At 38.0% G+C, this 19582-nt stretch overlaps 1 protein-coding gene across 5 annotated transcripts in view; it reads left to right on the top strand.

Annotated features, from left to right (window-relative positions):
- Window positions 1-19582, top strand: part of LOC149168037 (phosphoinositide phosphatase SAC2-like) — a 408861-nt gene that overhangs the window by 73400 nt on the left and 315879 nt on the right. For all 5 annotated transcript variants that reach the window (XM_089433313.1, XM_089433311.1, XM_089433308.1 and 2 more), the window contains one exon: window positions 7984-8149. In XM_089433313.1, the coding sequence (XP_089289439.1) occupies window positions 7984-8149 (166 nt within the window). The remainder of the gene's footprint in view (window positions 1-7983; window positions 8150-19582) is intronic.

Genomic DNA, 19582 nt, shown 5'->3' with positions numbered 1-19582 from the left:
CAATTTACACAAATATAGATCTACAAAGCATCTAAGAACCTTTCTAAGTATATATGTTAGACTTCTCACTAGGGATTCATACAAATTTTAGACTTCATACAAAAGAATCAATCAAAGTCAATCACAAGTTAGTCATTAACCTGACCATCTTCCACTAGGGTTAGTTCCAACCCCTAGATTTTTAATCAACCATCAATCAATCACTACCATGACCAACTATCACTAGGGTTTGTTGCAAACCCTAGATTTCTGAGCAATCATCAATCTCAATAAAAAATTCAAATTTCAACAATCTTTCTCAAATCTTAATTATCATATAGTCAATGTTCATTGGCGATTTCTACTTCAACTAAGGTGCAACTAAAAAAAACCTAGCATTCCATTTCCACAAATTCAACAATCTTACACATATCTCAAATGATCATATTTCAAAGATTTTACTTTTACGAGGGGTTAACTCCAAAACCCTAGAATTTCACAATCTCAACAATCATCAAATACATAGATCTCAGATTGTTACATTTCACATTAGACAATGTTACTACGAGGATTTCACTGTACAACCCTAGATTTTCATGTTCCAACAATCATCTATTAGATTTCAAATTGTTATATCACACATGCAAGACAATTTGAATTCACTAGGGTTTGGCTTCAACACCCTAGATTTCCAGATATCATCATCCTAAAATTTCAGACAAGGACATCCATTAAATCCTAAAACTTATGACCAACAATAACTACGTCGATCCATGTATCTAGGAATTCATGTATATCATACATAAGCATATCATATGTCGAAAATATTAATACATCTGACCTAGACTAAGCTAGGATTTCAATCAAAAGGACATATCTATATATGCCTAGATTTCATCGTCATGTAAATACATATCATATCACGTGTTAGTCAAACCCAGCTTCACAAATATCAATAAGAGTTAGACTCACAACCATCTAGATTACACTAGGGTTTGATTAGACAAACACATACATACCAAGGAAATAATTTCTAAGACAATATAAGGGTCTTGATCACACATTCCACCAAACGCCAATGAGCTAGGGTTCCAATGTAGAAACATAGCAAACCCTATATTACCAAAACTTCAAAGGTTCTGAGATTTTAGAGCTTATCACTCAACACTAACAAGTTAGGATTTCACGATCATACCAAACTCCCAAACATGACATCATCAGTAAAATTTCAACTAGCATTTCACAACATCCCTAAGCAGTTTAGGATTTTAGACATTCATAATAGCATACCCTTCAGTTAGGGTTTTCCAGAACCTGTCTAGGGTTCTACAAAATCAGTTAAGAGTGGGGTGGGTAGATTTATCAAGAGATGAATCACCCAAACAAGAATTAGTAAGATTCAATACAGCTAGTCATAACAAAGTTAGTCATAGATCATCAAATGAATAATCCTTCTAATCAATATATTCAAAGCATACCTTTGTTTCTTGACCAACCTTGTCTTGAGAGATCTTCCTTCTTGCAGATGTTTTCCTAATCAAGACAACAAAGGGAGAAAGGTGATTAGTATTTGATATAATCAAAACTAAATGAGTACATGAACCCAAAACTGAAAAGACATGAAATACTTATCTTTGGGAGTTGTTGAGGGCTCCCTCCAAAGCTTGAGGGAAACCTACAAACTTAAAACAATACAAAAATATCTTTTCCAAAATATGTTAAAAACCTATAAATTCTAAAACATATAAAACAAGATATGTAAAGCTACAAGCAAAGGACTTAATAGTGTAAGTCCCTAATGTCGGGTTCTTCGGGCTTGACTTTCTTTGAGTCTCCTTCTACAACAAGGTTGGCTTGATCCCTTCCTCTCTTCTTATTCTTTGGATTCTCAGGACAATCACTTTTGTAGTGACCTTTCTTATGACATTGATAACACTCTATCTTAGACATGTCAACTTTCTTCCTCGGTCCCTTCGATCTCTTTCCTTTATGATGAGCAACATAAGCATTTGATACTCCTTCAGGGTTATTGAGATCCTTAATTCTTCTTGACTATAGGCGGTCCATAATTCTTCAAAGGGGGGAGCTACCTTCCAACTGTTGAGACTTGCAGCAAATGCACCCCAAGATGGTGGCAATCCTAATAGAGCAGTGATCCAATTTCATCAATGGCCAAGAGATCATCCCTGAGTCTAGTTATCTTCACAAAGAAGGTTGCCGCAATATCCTCTTTAGTCATGTTCGTAGTCCTCAACTCATTCTTCAAACTTGCTACTTGACCAATGTTCTTGTAGTGAACAACTTCAACGAGGCTTCATACATCTCCTGAGCATGATCGATATTAGCTATGAATGGGACAAGATTGTATTTTATCCCTTCTACAATCAGAGTCATAGCCATCAAATCTAAATCCCTAAATTTCGCTTTGTCGGCATCGCTGGCTTTTTCTGTAGGCTTCTTTACATTTCCTTTTACCAAATCCAACACCTTGTTCTTCTCGAGGATTAGGTCAATGCTCTTCTTCCAGAATCTGAAGTTAGATGCTCCTTCAAGTTTGTTCTCTTCCTTGATTGAGTTAGACATCCTCCTTGAATGTAATAAACTCCTTCCCTGAGATAGTGCCTATGAATGGGTCAAGTGTTAGAGACTGCCTTTTTCTTTCTTCTTCACCAAAGCTCTGATACCATGTTAGAAAATCAGAAAGGCAGTAAAGATTTTCTTGATCTTGATAATTACTTGTGATGTTTCTTATTATTACGATTCTTTATATCTTCTTTCTTTAGTTCATCAAGCAATTACCAAAAACAACAACACATAAAACAATAGACACCAGATGTAGGCACATGCTAGGGCAAAACCCCCCTCGAGGGGAAAACCCAGTCAAGATAATTCTTCCTTTCAATAGTATTCTTTGAGACTCTTCACCCTAGACCAAGACCAAACCTTCCCTCCACACCAAGTCAACCTCCCAAAATTTCGACCTCTTCCCAACAACTTCGACTATGCAGCAACTTACGGCAACTGGCAACATCCGAAAACAACGAAATTTGGAAGACTTCGATCTCCCAATCCAGGACATGAAACAGAGAGAGAGAGACACCAAACTTTCAATTTTCCTTGTCTCCTTAGACTTCCCCAAATTCGCATTCACTTCGGCTTCCCGACAACAGACTTCGCACCTTTTCCCAACTACAAGAGAACTTTGCACTTCTGCTTGAAAACAAGAGATTTTCACACTTCTTCCCAGCTACAAGAGAATTTGAACTTGTGAGAGAATGATGCTCCAAATGAATTCGATGACCTTTCTTTTATAGGCTTCATGTGGGGTCAAATAGGGTCCTTAGGGCGATTGATCTTCTCTTAGGCCGACATGGTGTGGAGGTTACATAATTCATATTTGACTCAATACTTAACCTTTTTGCATGATTCAAAAGCCCAAGAAGGGTCTCTTTAAATGTATAATAACTCTATAGACTCAGAATAAATTCTAGAAGTCCTTATTGGAGAATTTGACCTAAAACATGGTGACCCAAGCATGAAACCCGTGCTTTAATAAGTCACAATAAGAATAATAAAAATTCTTTTCTTTATTCTTTTGACAAGTACATTACAAGATGACTCAAGTACATTATTGAAGACCGAACTTAGTTACATTTTCCAACACTCCCTCTTAACTAGGGAGGTATTCATAATGTACATGTACAATGGAAGATCTCAAACTATATGAACCATGAAGAACTCAAAGAAAGACATCCTATTGGGATATATATGCAAATTATGTAAGAGTTTCCAGGGTGAATTTAATGATGCCTAGACATATGCTTGCTCCACCCTACAAGCATCGACCTTAATGTTCAATGAAGAACTAGCGCTTCGTTTTTCCAATGGTGTCGCCAAAATGATATGTTAATAATGTCGTATGAGGAGTAAGACACACGTCTCGTGTCCCTGACAACAACACCAAAATGTTACCACTCAAACTAGCAGGGGTCCTAGGAGGGGGTCTTAAAAGGTTAACTACTAGGTCAAGGGAAACAATGGAGTGATAGCCCACTGTCACCTCAGCTAAGGCTCCCTGCTCTTTACGGACTTCCGCCAATGGGGGAGACACAGTATAAAGGGAATCACAATCAAGTTATTTGTTTTTTATGATACTTTCCTTTTATCCTTAACAATCTAATTTATGGACTGTCATGCCTATATGACTATAAATACTATCATTTGAATAAATATTTTTTGGAGTGTTCTATATTTCATGTGATATATTGTAGAGTCGTAGCAACTATGATGTGACAGAACAAATTACATAATTGATAGTTGATTTTTGTGGTTAGTTTCCTTGCATAACCTAATCGTACCATAAAAAGAATGTAGTTTAACAAGGAGTGTGCCTTGGCTAACTTTGAATGCTGTGATCATTAGGTTAATAGACATACACTTACCATGCTCAGAATTTCTATTAAGGCCAAACAATTCACTGTCAAAGAGAAAGCATTTCAATAAGTAACTATTACACTCTTAGGAGTTCTCTCTTTACAGAGAAAATAACCAAATTGTAAGACCCTAAATTACATAATATATACCTAAACTTTTTAATAAACTCAGATAGTTACTGTTACCAGAATATGAAGTCTATCTTAACAAATATACCATAATCCATAATTTGCCCTAAATTTATCATTAACCAGATATTGAATTTGGAAATAAAGTGCAGAAGCATACCTGGAAATTAGTTTGAAGATGTTTCCCAATTTGTTCCCGTTACCAAAAGACCAAAACCTCCCAGCCAAACTGGGCACAATCTTGGTACCCCACTCCCAAAATACTTTAAATTCAAAGTAATTTGGCTCTGTGCCCTAAAGCTTCAAGAATAATTTCTCAAATCCCCAGTTCTGAATTCTAATCCTTCAACTTCGAATTCAGATATTCAGTTCAGAATTTCAGTCTTCCGTTCCCTTTTACTTCCCCCTCCAGTTCTCCACGTACTTGCATAAATAGCTTTTCTAGGCGGTCACCGCCTTCTTCCACTGCTCTCAACAGATTAGATTTAGGGAGTCATAATATTACGTGTCGCTGGAAGGGTACGAATATTTAATAACCATAGATATTATTATGTTTGATTTTTACTTTTAAATTTTAATTATAGGTACATTTACATTAATATGTTTGTAATGTTTATTTTATAAACTTTAATTATAATATTTGAATAAAATAAAATTTATATATATTTTATAATTGTTAACTTATAAGTTATAACTTTAATATTATTATGATGGAGAATATTAATTTTATTCATTAATCTTATACTTGTGAAATATTTATTATGCATATTCCAAGTGTCAATTTTTAGGTATTATTTCCTTTCTTAATTATTTTAGGTACTCAAATCTTTTATTATTATTATTATTATTATTTTATAATTATTTAATAAGTATATTAGTGCAAGTTATGCAATGTATGCATATGTAGCTATCATATGCATTATATTATATACATGCTAATACATTTTTGCCTATAAATCGAAAATGGTTCATTACACAAATCGTGAAGTGTATTTAGGATTTGAATGCTAGCCTCGATAGGCCTTTCTTGATCTGATGGTATTCAAATCACATGCTTTCTTTTTTAATCTTCTTTTATCTATTGTATAAGATTTAGGATACTACTTGAAACCTTTAAACAATGCCACGAGAGCTTATTGGATTAGGGACATGTAATAATGATAATTCTGCAGACTTACAACTGATAATTATTTAATTACTGAAATATAATAATGATAATTCCACACCTAGACAATTTTCTTCTCGATAATTATAATGATAATTATTTAGCTACAATTGTATTACATATTAAATAAGATGAAGTCAACACTTGATGATAATATAATGAACATATGTGAATATGTATTATATTTATGCTTTTTTATTTTGGTACTTTAGTAGACTTTGTACTTTATCCTTATCTCTTTTGGGAGGCTTAGTTTAAATTGATCACTCACCTATTTTGTTGTATTTTATTGGGGATTTGGTCAATTTTGATTACTCTCCATACAAATTTGTACTCTATATATAGCAATACTGTAATGTCCCCATTTTCAGTTTCCTCTATAGTACATTCATGATGGATTTCCAGGGTACGTGATGGCTAGGTCTCAAGAGTAGGATTACGTCATCAGAGGTCTAGGAAGGGTTTTGTGGAGTTTTATGGCGTTTGCTTGGCATATTCCATCATCAGGGTCAGTTTCACACATCTTCCTTTTGGTTTCGTTGCATTCCGATAATTTCCGTAAAACGGGGTTATTATTGAGCCTAACTTAATTAATTATGCTTAAGGTGACATTCTAGAAAGAATATTTGATGAAACACCTTAGTGTAATAGCTCGTTGGAACCGGAATGAGAAGATCTATAGGATGGGTTGATGAAAAGTGACTTCTAGTGGCCAAAGAAAGTATGGTGGATGATTTACCATTTTCCCAAATTAGAAGTGACTTTAATTAGTTACTTAATTAAATAAAAGAAGGGGAAAATGATTAATTGAAGGAAAAAGGCCAAAAGTGACTTAAGTAAAATAAAATAAAATGAAAAGTCACTTAGATGAAGTCAGGGGGGCTTCTAGAATAATACTAAAATAATCAAAATAAATTACTTCTAGAAGATTGAAGATCTATTTACAAGTCTTTAGAAGGAGGAGGATGACATCAATTGGGACATCTTGGATTTGTGTATTGTCTTTGTGGTGAGGTTTGGAGAATTAGGTTCTCAGCTTCAGTAGCCCAGGTCGAAAACCCATTTCATCCGTTGGTGAATTCATCTGGAATTCACTTGTGTGCTATCAATTCCAGTGTCAGTGGAGAAGCCGGATTCAGTTTGCAGTAGTTTGGAAGGCTTCATTTCAGCCAGTTTCTGGCTATTCTATATTAGCATGTAATTTCATATTTCATAGTAATATAATAAGGCTGAGGTTCGCTGCCTGTGTTTCCTGTCCATTTTAAGTTGCAGCTTTATGTTTCTTAGTTTTGCCGATAATTTCATGGTGAATTTGTGTAATTTGATTGAAGATAATTACAGCATAATTTTCTGAAGCGAAATCCTGAATATTTAACAAGAATATTAAATGAGATATTATAGTGTTCGGGATCTGTTTAAATTTTTCTTGTTCGGGACTTTACAAATACAAATGAGTGTACAACATGTGCACAGTTCTGGCAATCCTCTTATCTTACTCACATACTTTGTTCTTGATGAATTCTTGTGTGAGGTTATCTTTTTGCATTGCCAGTATTGAGCTCATATCAACAGCCTTGGAATTGTTGAATGTTTACTTAACACTACATTCAAAAGTTCTGTTGAAAATCCCTTTGCTATCGTCATTTTCGATATTGTTTGAAGAACCAAACCATTTTCCATCTCAAGTTCCCCGGTGTTTAACAAATATTTGTGTCTTTTGGATACTTAAATTTTAATTATATGAATGTTTGAAGTTTGAACCTTTTATCAGAAATTATGTTGAAGCATTATTAAAATGCTGGGCTTTCAGTCTTAAATAGATGCATTTAGTCAACCCATATAGCAAACAAGAAAATGGGTGAGTTGCGTTCTATGTTGTCTTTGGGCATTTTGTTTTGTCACATTAAACTCACTTGTTTACCGTTGCTTATATCTGCATAGGAATATGATTGGGACTAATAAACCTAAGGGAACCTAACCCTTTGTATGTTCAAGCAACTGTGTAATCATTATTTATTTTATTATAATAGTAGTGCTTTCATAGGCTATGAAGATGGAAAGAAAGTAAAAGAAATTTAAAAGACGTTTTTTGTAATTTGTAACAAAAGATTGAAGGAATAAAGTTGTATTTAGATCTCAAACCTAACAAAATGATCATGATAACATCTATCGAATAGATTGCTTAAGTGGTTGTATGACGCAAAGTTGCAAACTAAATATAAAATTTCAAAAAAAGTTGGCAAGATTTTCAATTTCACAATGATGTTGTCTCTGCAGGATTCATCAAGTTTTTGGAGCCTTATTACATGATACTTGTTACAAAACGAAGGCAAATTGGAACTATTTGTGGTCATATTGTATATGGAATCAGCGAGAGTCAGATAATTACAGTTCCACATTCTACTGTTTTAACAAACTTGGCAAATTCAAAAGATGAGCAAAGGTCTTGACTCTTGTCTTTCCCTTTTCGAATCAAATGCATCTTAGATTTCTTTTGATGAATATACATTATTAAATTTTCCACCAAAGTAGAGGGATGTACATTTTCCTTCCCTTTATAAGCTCCAGCTTCAGGAGGATTAGTGTCTTTACTGATAATTGCTATCTAGCTGCAAAAAATAGCTAAATTGGATTAAAACTTACCAAATGCTCCCAAGAGAGGTGGTGTAGCTTTTACATTAAATTAGCTCGGTGACATCTTTGAAAAAAAAGGGTGATATCTTCCAATCTTATATTGTATCCTATATGCATTTTCTTGCCTGGTTTGTTAGAATTTTTAACTGGTTGCTCCAAAATTCTCCCCCCTTCATCCAGGGTGAGCAGCAGCACAGATGGAAGAGCTGGAGAGGGAGGGTGCACTTGTGAGGGTGATCTTCATGAGGGTAGTTTGTTTTATTATCTCTTTATAATTTCTGTTTTGCTGGAGTTATTCTCTTCTATGATGGGCACACTTGCCTAGGTGGGTGTTTCAATGCTCAAGTAATGGAGTGCTTTGCGCTGGTAGTTACATTTGATGATGGCCACACTATTTCATGGGTGTGGCACACTTATGATGGTTTTTATATCCTAGAAGTTAGGTGGCTTAGTGGAGGAGTGGTTCCTCTCATGAATGAGCACCATTGGGGTGCATTTATGAAGGGGTTTGTTGAAATATGTAACTAGGTTCGGTGTTCATATCTCCAAGGCCTTCACAGGTGTCAAGGGTCCTTTGATCTTTTTCTTCCTTTGTCAGAGTTGTCATGCCTTCTTTCGGCGGATGTCTTCAAAGTATCTTGTCAGATAGTGATTCTTCGTAACCATGGTGTTCTTCACATGCTTAATATCTTTCTTCATTTGCATCTTCTTGGATAGATTGGTCAACCACCTTATGCTCCTTGTGGGAGCACTTCTTCATTGCTTGCTTCTAGGACTAGTCAACATTCTTTCTTCACTTGCTTCTTAGTCAACAATCTTCTACTCCTTATGTGAGCATATCCTTTTGTTGACCTTCATTGCATTGTAGTACATCCCTTCGAACATGTCATTGGTGAAAGAGATTCTTTCATACTATTTCATGTCATAAAACTATTCCCATGACTCAATAATATACATATGATGACATGACTTAACTTTGATGCATACATACCTCATTTTGATTCTCCTTTGATCATCTTAGCTTCATTTGATTGTCCTTGGTGTGGCCCTTCTTGCTTCATCTTAGCTTGCCTGCATATCATCCTGTTAAATTATGGTATGTTCTATGCTTAGAGCAATTTCCTTCTTTTCTTCTTATTAGCCACTGATTAGCAATCACATAATACATTAAGTAAAGTGCAGATAGAACATTAAACGATTGACATAAAACAAGCCAAGACAAGAGACACAAGATGTGGCGGCTAGCCAGGGACAAACTCCAATGCGGGGAAACCCTTTGATCAAATCTTCTTTTATCTTCAATAGTTCAGTAGAGAGAAATAATACAAAATTAGAATTCTGTAATTTTATAACAGTAGCAGCAAACCCTAGATCAGTAAAGTCAAACTTAGTCAAACGAGATGAAGTTGACCTCCTTATGCTTGGTCAATTTCTCAGTGAACTAGTCCTCGAAATAGCCTGCAGAATCAGCCCATAAACGACCCCAAAAACACAATAAAACTATTGTTGACTGAAGTCAACTTGCTGTCCCAAACTAGGGCAGTGAACGTTGGTCAAACCAGAGGTCAGATTGCCTCGGTTTACGTGCCAAAATCTGTGGCCTGCCTAGGAGAAGTAGCCACACCAAAACCACACTCTTCTGAGGTCAACGCTGGTCAAAGAGACCTTCAGCAGCTTCAGCGTCCTTTCTGCGTCTTCGTTGCCCTTTTGCGTCCTCCTTCCCACGTGTGAGCTGCTCCTTGTGTAACCCAAAGCTAAGGAGAGAGAGAAGAAGAATGAGTGAGATGAGATGCGTTGATAATGAATCAACCTCACTTGTACTTATATGATTTGCTAGGCATGTGTGCCTCACATTTAGCTGCTGGCCGACCTTGACAATTTGTCAAGTAAATATAAATAAATTCATATCTCCATAAATACTTGTCGGAATCGGATGATCTTTAGATCAATCCTACACCTCTCGACAAGAGGAATCTAGGAAAAATATCAGCTGCCATAAATAAGATGACCCACATGGAGTTTGGCCCTAGTTGCCAATTTTAACACATCTTGAATCTCATGAATGGGACTCCCAATGAGACATCTGCTTTTGTTTTTGAATCTTCTTTATCCTTACCCTGCAAATTTTTCTTTCTTTTTGATGATGGAGGTCTTCTAAGATTCTTAATCATGATCAATTTTCTTTCATTGTGGATGAGGTCCTATACTAGGTATGCTCCTTCTACATGAATATTTTGAGCTATATCTACCATGTTCCTATATTCTAGAAGATATTTCTAACCATGCATTTTGTTCTATTTATAAATGCTCCTTCTACATGAGTATTTTGAACTCTATGTACATCATGCTTCTAGATTCTAGAAGATGTTTCTAGCCATGCAATTTTATTCTATTCCTACATGCTCCTATACTACTCAAAACTTTGAAAGAAAACTTCAAGTAAAGAAGTAGACTTAGTCATAGTAGAGATCCGGAGGGTCTTCCTTATTTTGCTTTTTTTCTTCTTCTTTCACCTCTTGAGTCATGTGAGCTTCTTCCCTTTTTCTTTTGTTGTTGTTGTCCTTCTTAAGTTTTGGACAATTCCTTTTGTAGTGTCCATATTCTTGGCATCCAAAGCATTGGATTTTGGACATATCTCTATTGTTTGTTCTTCGTGGACCAAATTTGCCAAATTTTCCCTTTTTCTTGGCCATGGTTGCAAATGCTTGCTCCTTTGATCCCACATCCTCTTTTGCTTTGAGTCTAGTTTCCTCTATCTTGCATAGAGACCATAATTCACTTAGTGGGGTAGCTTCCTTCTTTGCATATATGCTTGATGTGAAGTTGCCCCAATCCTTGGGTAGAGCATTGAGTATTACAGTTGTCATTTCCCTGTTGGACATGACTTCCCCTAGCTTTTGAAGTTGATCCCTCATCTCAGAGATCTTCATGAAGTAGGGAGCTATTCCTTCCTTTGATATCTTCATTTTGTACAATTCATTTCGTAGAGATATCACTTCTCCAGCTGTGTTTACCGAGAATAGCTCTACTAGTTTATCATAGTTTTCTTTTGATGTTTCAAGTTTGGAGACATAAGGAGTGAGAGAGTCCTTGATATATTCTATTAGAATCCTTTGAGCTCTTGTCTCATCCTTATTGTACTTGACTAAGACTTGAGTTTGTTCCTTCTCAGGAATAGTGATATTCCCTTTGATGTGTTCTAGAAGTTCATTCTCCTTGAGAAGTAAATCAGTTCTCTTCTTCCATGCAAGAAAGTTATTGGTACCTACCAATTTGTTGCTTTCCTTGCAAAAAGACATTGATGTATATTCAGAAGGGGACATATACTTGATATATTTTGAGATGTAGTGGACTTGCTTTTTCCTTGAAGACTTGATGGCTTGCCTTCCTTAGATCTTGATGTTCTTCAAGTTGCTTTTGCCAAATGGGCGTGCTTGATGATGAGATTTGCTTAATGACTTGTAGCTTGATGTAGGTCCTTCTTTGGTTTTCTCTTCTTGTAGGTGCCTTTATATAAGGCTCTTCTTCTTGCTTTATAGTCTTCCTTGATGAGTGATGGATGGTAGACCTTCTTGTCCTTGATGTGATAGAGACTTCTTGGCTTGATGGTTCAACTTTGTAGATGTCCTTCCTTGATGAGTGTTCTTGAGATTCCCTTTCCTTCATGTGTCACCTTAGCTCTGATACCATGTTGAAGAATCAAGGGCAATTAGGTGTAGTGTGATTATTCTTGACTTGATAACAATTTGTGAAGCATTTTTACAATTATCTTTGTTAGTTTGATCTTCTTTTTCTTCATATTATTGTATGTGTTTACTTCATCAAACTGCTACCAAAACATAAGAACAAGAACACAAGACGTTGGCTCTCTGCCAGGTCCAAAACCTCTCTTCTCTTGAGAGGAAAACCCTTCAGTAAATCTATCTTAATGAAGCTTATTATTGATCAATGCCAAACCCTAGACCCCTGACTAGAATATCCTCCAAGCACGAGTCAAGTCCTTCCTCCTTCCTACACTTTGTTCCCTGACACTTCATCCTTCTTCTTTCGGCACTTCGTTCTTCTTTCAACTGTTGATAGACCTTGTTGCACTTGCTCTAGAAGAGACACCTTTTGATGTGTCCCTTTCCTTGTGATGATCCTTTCCTTCTTCTTGACCAAATGAGCTTCTTCCTTGAGGTGTAGGTACAAACTTGGTATGACTGTCCTGTAGCCCTAATTTCTCGCACATGTGAGAGGTTTACTTGATGTTATAGGCTCTTTCTCCTTCGCTTGAGGTTCCTTCTTCTTCGCTTGATTAGGAGGCCTTGTAGGCCTAGTTTTAAGCCCAAGCAATAGGAGATGTTTGACCGTGAGTTGTTGCACTCGTAACCACAAAGACAACCCTCCTTTTCTCGCAAGTGTGACCGCGGCTTGCCCTTCTATTCGACTTCTTTCACCCTTTGTTCAGCTCTCTTGCTTCGTTAATTTTAGGGATGTGTTCTTTTTTATGAGGGAGTGGACAACCTCTATATATAGAGGTCTGTCCCTCCTTTAGGCCGACTTGCTGACTGTAGGCCGACTTGACTTCTTTGCTTCGGATGGGTTCTTTTGATGGTGCCTTTGCTTGGAGGAGACTTGACTTTGCTTGGAGGTGTCTTCTTTGACTCTAATACATAAGTATACCTAGTGTAACATGCCCTTAAGGTCTTCAACATAATTCTTTTGACTCTTTGACTCACCTATAACACTTTAACATGTGCTAGACCTATTTCAATGAGAAAGAAACTCATTGACATATATAATAAAAATAATATTTCTTTTCTTGAATAAATACAAATATCAAAAGTACATTTATGAAGACCAAACCTAGTTACATTTCCTTCAACACATGGAGCACTCAGGATGTTCAGAGAAACGATAACAAGGGTTCCAGAACTTGGCACGGAACAAGATGACATGTGCAGAGGATGCGTACTTGGGAAGTATGCTAAGGCAACATTTCCAAGAAGTGATAGCAGAACTGATGGTTTGTTAGGACTCATACATTCTGATATTTGCAGCCCAATGTCCAATAGAGCTCTCAGCGGTGCCGAACATTTTGTCACCTTTATTGATGACCATTCTAGGAAAACCTGGATCTACTTCCATAAGACCAAGGATGAAGTCTTTGATCATTTTAGGGAGTTTAAAGCTCTCGTAGAGAATGTGACAGGGAAGAAGATCAAGGTGCTTTGCTTAGATAATGGTGGAGAATATATTGATAAGGACTTCACAGATTTCTGTGCGAAGGTAGGCATCAAGAGAGAATGGACAACTCCATATAATCCACAACAGAATGGTGTAGCAAAGCGGAAAAATAGAACCATTGTTGGAGCTGCAAAGGCTATGTTATATGACCAGGATCTACCCAAATTTCTATGGACAAAAGCATGTAACATGGCAACATACATTCAGAACAGGACTCCTCATAGAGCATTAGGGAAGAAAACGCTAGGAGTCTTCACAAGGAAGAAACCAGAAACAAGCCACTTCAGAATTCTTTGCATCTTTGCTTATTGCTACGTGCCAGATGATAAAAGGATCAAACTGGATCACACTGCAGAGAAGGGGTTCTTTGTTGGGTACAACGAAACCTCAAAGGCATACAAAATCTACATTCCTAGCAATAGGAAGATTGTAGTAAGGCAAGATATGAAGTTAATGGAGGACCGAGCTTTCAAGAGATCTCATGAGATGCCTACAGGTGATCAAAATCAACTAGCAAAAGCTCCTTTAGTCTAGCAGCAGGGGAAGTCAGTGGGACAGGCAAGAGGACAGTCACAAGGATCAAGTACTGTGACCAGTACCAATATTTCCTCAGGTATAGGAAATCCAGGGAGTTCTCAGCAAATGGAGCAGTAGAGAGAAGATGAGGAGGAGCTGACAGAACCTCCCACGACTAGTGGTCGAGCCAGCAGAGAGGTTCATCAAGCATTGAGAGATGTAGGGGAGTTTATTGGAACTCCCAGGACGAGCAAAAGACAACATAGACAGCATGATAGGTACCAAGGATTGGTGAGTCAGGTTGCAAACCTTCCATCTTTCAGGAGGTTGCACAACATCAGGTGTGGGTAGATGCCATGGTAGAAGTGTATAGCTCTATCATGACGAATGATGTTTGGGAGGTAGTGCCAAGGCCAAAAGACAGATCAATTGTAGGTTCTAGATGGATCTATAAAATCAAATATGCGGTAGATAAAAGTGTGGAAAAGTATAAGGCTAGGTTCGTGGCAAAGGGGCATGCACAAAATGAAGGGATAGATTATGAGGATACCTTTGACCTAGTTGCCAGATACCCTTCTATCTGGTCAGTTATATCTCAAGCAGCTCAGATGAGATGGCAGATTCACCAGATGCACGTCAAGACAACCTTCTTGAATGGGGTGATAGAGGAAGAAGTGTACATAGAACAATCAAAGGGTTTTGATACTCATGAGAGGCACACTCACGTGTGCAGATTGAAGAAAGCTCTATACAGACTCAAGCAGACTCCCAAGGCATGGTATGGTAGGATTGACAACTACTTGCAGCAGATGGGATTCGTCAAGAGTGACGCAGATCCCAACCTTTACTATTTGATGGTCGAGGGTGAGTCACTCATTCTAGTTTTGCATGTGGATGATCTCTTTTTGACAAGAGTGTCACGGCTAATAGAGGATTGAAAGAGGAACTTGGCAACAAATTTGACATGAAGGATTTGGGGTTGATGCACTATTTCTTGGGATTGGAAATGTGGCAGAAGGATGAGGAGATCTTCCTTGGGCAAGGAAGATACACTACAAATATTCTGAAGAGGTTCAAGATGCAGGATTACATACCCATGTCTACGCCCATGATCACCAACTGGAGGAAGATAGATGCATCAGATGACAGGGATGTCGACCCCACTTAGTGTAGACAACTTATTAGGTCTCTCATGTATTTGGTCAACACTAGGCCATATATCTTCTTTGTAGTTAATACCCTTAGTCAGTTCATGGTAGAACCGAAGAGGGTACATTGGGCAACAACGAGGCATATTCTGAGGTATGTTCGCAGCACAGTCGAGTATGGATTGAGATATACTCGAGGGGATGATGTCAGACTTTGTGGGTACACAGATGCAGATTGGGCAGGCAGTTCAGTGGATAGGAAAAGTACCTCTGGGTACTACTTCAGTGTTGGATCAGGGATGGTTTCTTGGTGTAGCAGGAAGCAAAAGTCAGTAGCATTGAGCTCTATAGAAGCAGAGTATATGGCAGCCAGCACAACTACATGCAAAGCTATATGGCTTCGGAAGCTGCTAGTAAGCTTGTTCAGGCAGAGGATGGAGGCGACCAATGTCTATTGTGATAATCAGAGTTGCATAAAGCTCTCTGAGAATCCAATGTTTCATGACAGGTCGAAGCACATCGATATTCGGTGTCACTTCATCAGAGATTGTGTACAATGTGGAGCAGTCCAACTACAATATGTTCCCACAGAAGAGCAGGTTGCAAATATACTCACGAAAGCTCTAGGGAGAGCTAAGTTCATCTATTTTAGAGAACAAATGGGTATGGTGGAGAACCTGTTTCAGTAGCAGGGACAAACTATTTTGGATGCTTTTTAGTTGCAGATGTTGTAGTTGCAACAACAACAGATGAAGAGGGAGTTGCAGTGCAGAAGGAATGTTGGCAGTAGTTCAGCAGGGTCAACAGCAACACAAATGCAGCGTATATTAGAGTTGTGCAGTGGTTGGTGGGCAGTTTGACCAAACATCAACAACGTGACAGGAGATGATGCAGAGACAGGGTGTGCAGTAGCACTAGAACACATTCCTTGCTAAGAGGGAGTGTTAGTTTTTGTAGCATCAAATGTGTTCTAGCCACGAAATTTGGTGGAGAGGCTAGAATACAAGAGATTTGCAAAACCCGGAAATCATTTCTGGAAATTCAGCCTAGAAGTGTATCAATTTAATTATTAACCAATTTTTAAATATTTCCTAAGTCTAAACTTAGGGAATATGGTTAATTAATTAGTATTAATTGAGATAGTCGTGAATCATCTAGAAATTTACACAGATGAATTTAGAGTTGATCCTAGCCATTGATTAAGTTTTAATCTTGGCTGTTGGTGCTCCAACAGTGGATTATAAGAGGAAGTCGATGTGGTGATGGAGAAATCATCCAGTGCAAATACTCAGTTGCCTAGGCAGTTCGATTTTCTCAGTTGCAGCAATTCAGTAGAGAAGATCGAGCCAGAGGGCGAAGAGGAGGGCAGTAGCATTCTTGGAGGAAGATTTCCTATTCCCGCGAGAGGCAAAGGAAGGAAGGCCGAAATTTCCAGAGGGCTAGCATAAGCTCTGCGCAAAAGGTGACACAGGGAACTCAGCGCAGAGGCTAGGGGGGCAGTTTCAGAGGCAGAGAATAGTAGTGGGGTGAGAGAAAATTCTCATGATATTTTTGCCAATATTTTCCTTAGATTAGATTGCCAGCTGGGCATGTAAATTATTGCACTCAGAATTGCTGTTGAAGATTATTAATAAAACCCTCATCTGCTGCACCGGTTTTCCCAAGTTGGTTTTTTTCGGGGACAATTGTCCAAAATAACTATGTCAAAATTATTTTGTGTGTGCTAGAATTTCTGAACTTCCAATATTTTATTTTCCGCAGTGTTTTTATGGTGAAAATTGTAGTTGTGATTTTATTCATTGTTTGCCATAGAAAATAAACTGCATAATTAATTTTTCAGTTCGAAGAATAATTTCCAATTGTTGCAATAGATAAAATTTTAATTCATGATGTTTGAGTGCTTGCTCACCTTTCCAGGTGGCATCCTCCACTGGTAATTCTTTCCATTTTACCAGGTACTCCTTCAATGTCCTATTTCACAGCTTCCTCTCCCCTTGTTTCTAGGATCTCCTTTGGAACCAAGATCAACTCTCTTTCTTCATTCAAAGTGGGAGTTTTGTGGTAGTGACAACATGTTGCCTCAGGTCCTTTTTAAGGCACGAGACATGAAAGATGTTGTGAATCTTACATCCTTCGGGAAGCTCAAGTTCATAGGCCACCTCTCCTACTCATCTCACGATTTTGTATGGCTCGTAGAACCTGAATTTCAACTTTTCTTCCCCCTTTGATTTGAGTGACGACTACTTGTGGGGCTAAAGACGAAGGTACACCATATCTCCACTTCAAAGTTGCACTCCACTCTGTGCCTGTCTGTATATACTTTCTTCTGGTTCTAAGCCATTTGTAGATTGTCCTTGAGGACCTTCAAAATATCTTGGCTTTCCTGAATCCAGTTTTTTGGCAAGAGGTGCTCGACTATTCCCAAATATCCTATTTGCAAATGTTGGGGTGTCATACCCATATAACCCTTTGAAGGGTGTCATGTCGATGGACATGTGGAAAGTGGTGTTGTAACAATGCTCCCCCAGATGCAACCACTTTACCCATGCCTTTTGCTGGCCAGTTACATAATTCTGAAGATGACCCTCCAACCATTTGTTGACTATCTTTGTCTATCCATCAGTCTGTGGGTGGTAGTTGGTGCTCGGTGTCAGCTCGGTCCCCACAATTATGAATAGCTCTTGCTAGAAGCTGCCCATGAACTTTCTATCCCTGTCATTGACGATGGTCTTCGATAACCCATGTAACTTGAAGACCTCCTTGAAGAACAACTCGACCACTTGCACTGCCAAGTATTTTGATTGTATGGCAAAGAAATGAGTTAATTTTGTGAGTACTACCACATATATGCAATCTGTCCTGCGGTGAAGGTAGCCTAGTGATATAGTTCATGGAAATGCTCTCCCACTTCTACTCTGGGATGGGGATGGTTGTCGGATGAGTGTGTTCTTTTGATAAGTGCTGCATTCCTTCATGAACCTCAACACTTCCGTCTTGAGGTCCTCCCAAGTGAACCTCTCCCTAATTTTCCTGTAGGTCTTTACGTGCCCCAGATGCCCCGCTAAGGGTGAGATGTGAGATGCATGCATAATTTTCTCCTTGAGTTGTGATTTTGGCACCAAATAGATCCGTTTTTTGTAGTAAATGATATCATCCAAACCCCGGTACCTGTCATCATGAATCAACCCTTCCAGAATCTCATAGGAAAATATATTCTTCGAATACTCCACAAGCAATAACGACTTACAATCATCAACCATATCCATGAGTGAGAGAGTGCGTGGCATCCTCGAAAAAGCATCAACCACTATATTGTTTTTTCCTTTGATGTACTATATCTCAAAGTCGGAGGCCTGCAATTTACTGATCCACATTTGTTGCCTCTCACTCGGTTCCTTTTGTTCAATGAGGAACCTCTAGCTTTTATGATTTGTCTTTACTTTAGACCTGTTCCCCACCATATATTGCCTGAATTTGGCCAACGCATGCATGATGGCCAAGATCTTTTTGTTGTAGATCGAATAATGACCCTCATAATCTTTGAGTTTGTGGCTCTTGAACGCTATGGGTGATGATCCTGCATAAGAAATACTCCTATCCCATCCCCAAAGTGTCGCATTCCAGCACAAATGGTTGGGTGAAATCTGGTAGTGCAAGCACAAGGCACATACTCATTACTTCATCTTCTCAAATGTTTCTTGTGCTTTCTCTAACCAGCTGAAGGCTCCCTTCTTGGTGAGGTCCGTTAGAGGTGCTGTTAACTGTGAGAAACCATTAACAAACTTCCTATAGTAGATGTAGAGGCCAAGGAAGCTCTTTAGTTCTGTTACGTTATTTGGGGTGGGCCACTCAATGATTGCCTAGATATTCTCCTGGTGGACCTGAACCCCATTATGCCCAATCACATGCCCTAAGTAGAGCATCTTTTTCATGCCAAACTCACATTTTGAGTCCTTTGCATATAGCTCTTGTTCCTCTAGAATCCCCAAAACCTTGTCCAAGTGCATCAGATGGTATTCCCAAGTCTTGTTGTAGACCAATATGTTGGAGAATGCAATATGGCAACAATTAATCCAATTTCTCCTAATTCCTTAATATTTTCTTGTGAACTTTATTTATCTTCTTATGTTTCTTTATTAGATCTTTTCATCAAAGAAATATCAAGAGCAAACAATAAAGACAATGGACACAAAAATTAGGCTCCAAGCCAGGGAAAAAACCCTCTAAGGGGAAAACCTAGAAAATCTTATCTTTTCTTATAGAATTTTCTTCCAATGAGACAACCAAGACCCAAACCCAAGACCAAGTCCTCCTCCGAGCACCAAGTCGGCTCTCCAAGAAGCCCTTCC

Source organism: Pinus tabuliformis, chromosome 5_1 (assembly GCF_031772625.1).
Source record: "Pinus tabuliformis cultivar Carrire ecotype Pingquan chromosome 5_1, CPIR1, whole genome shotgun sequence".
Lineage (NCBI taxonomy): Eukaryota > Viridiplantae > Streptophyta > Pinopsida > Pinales > Pinaceae > Pinus > Pinus tabuliformis.
This window is presented reverse-complemented; position numbering and strand designations above follow the sequence as displayed.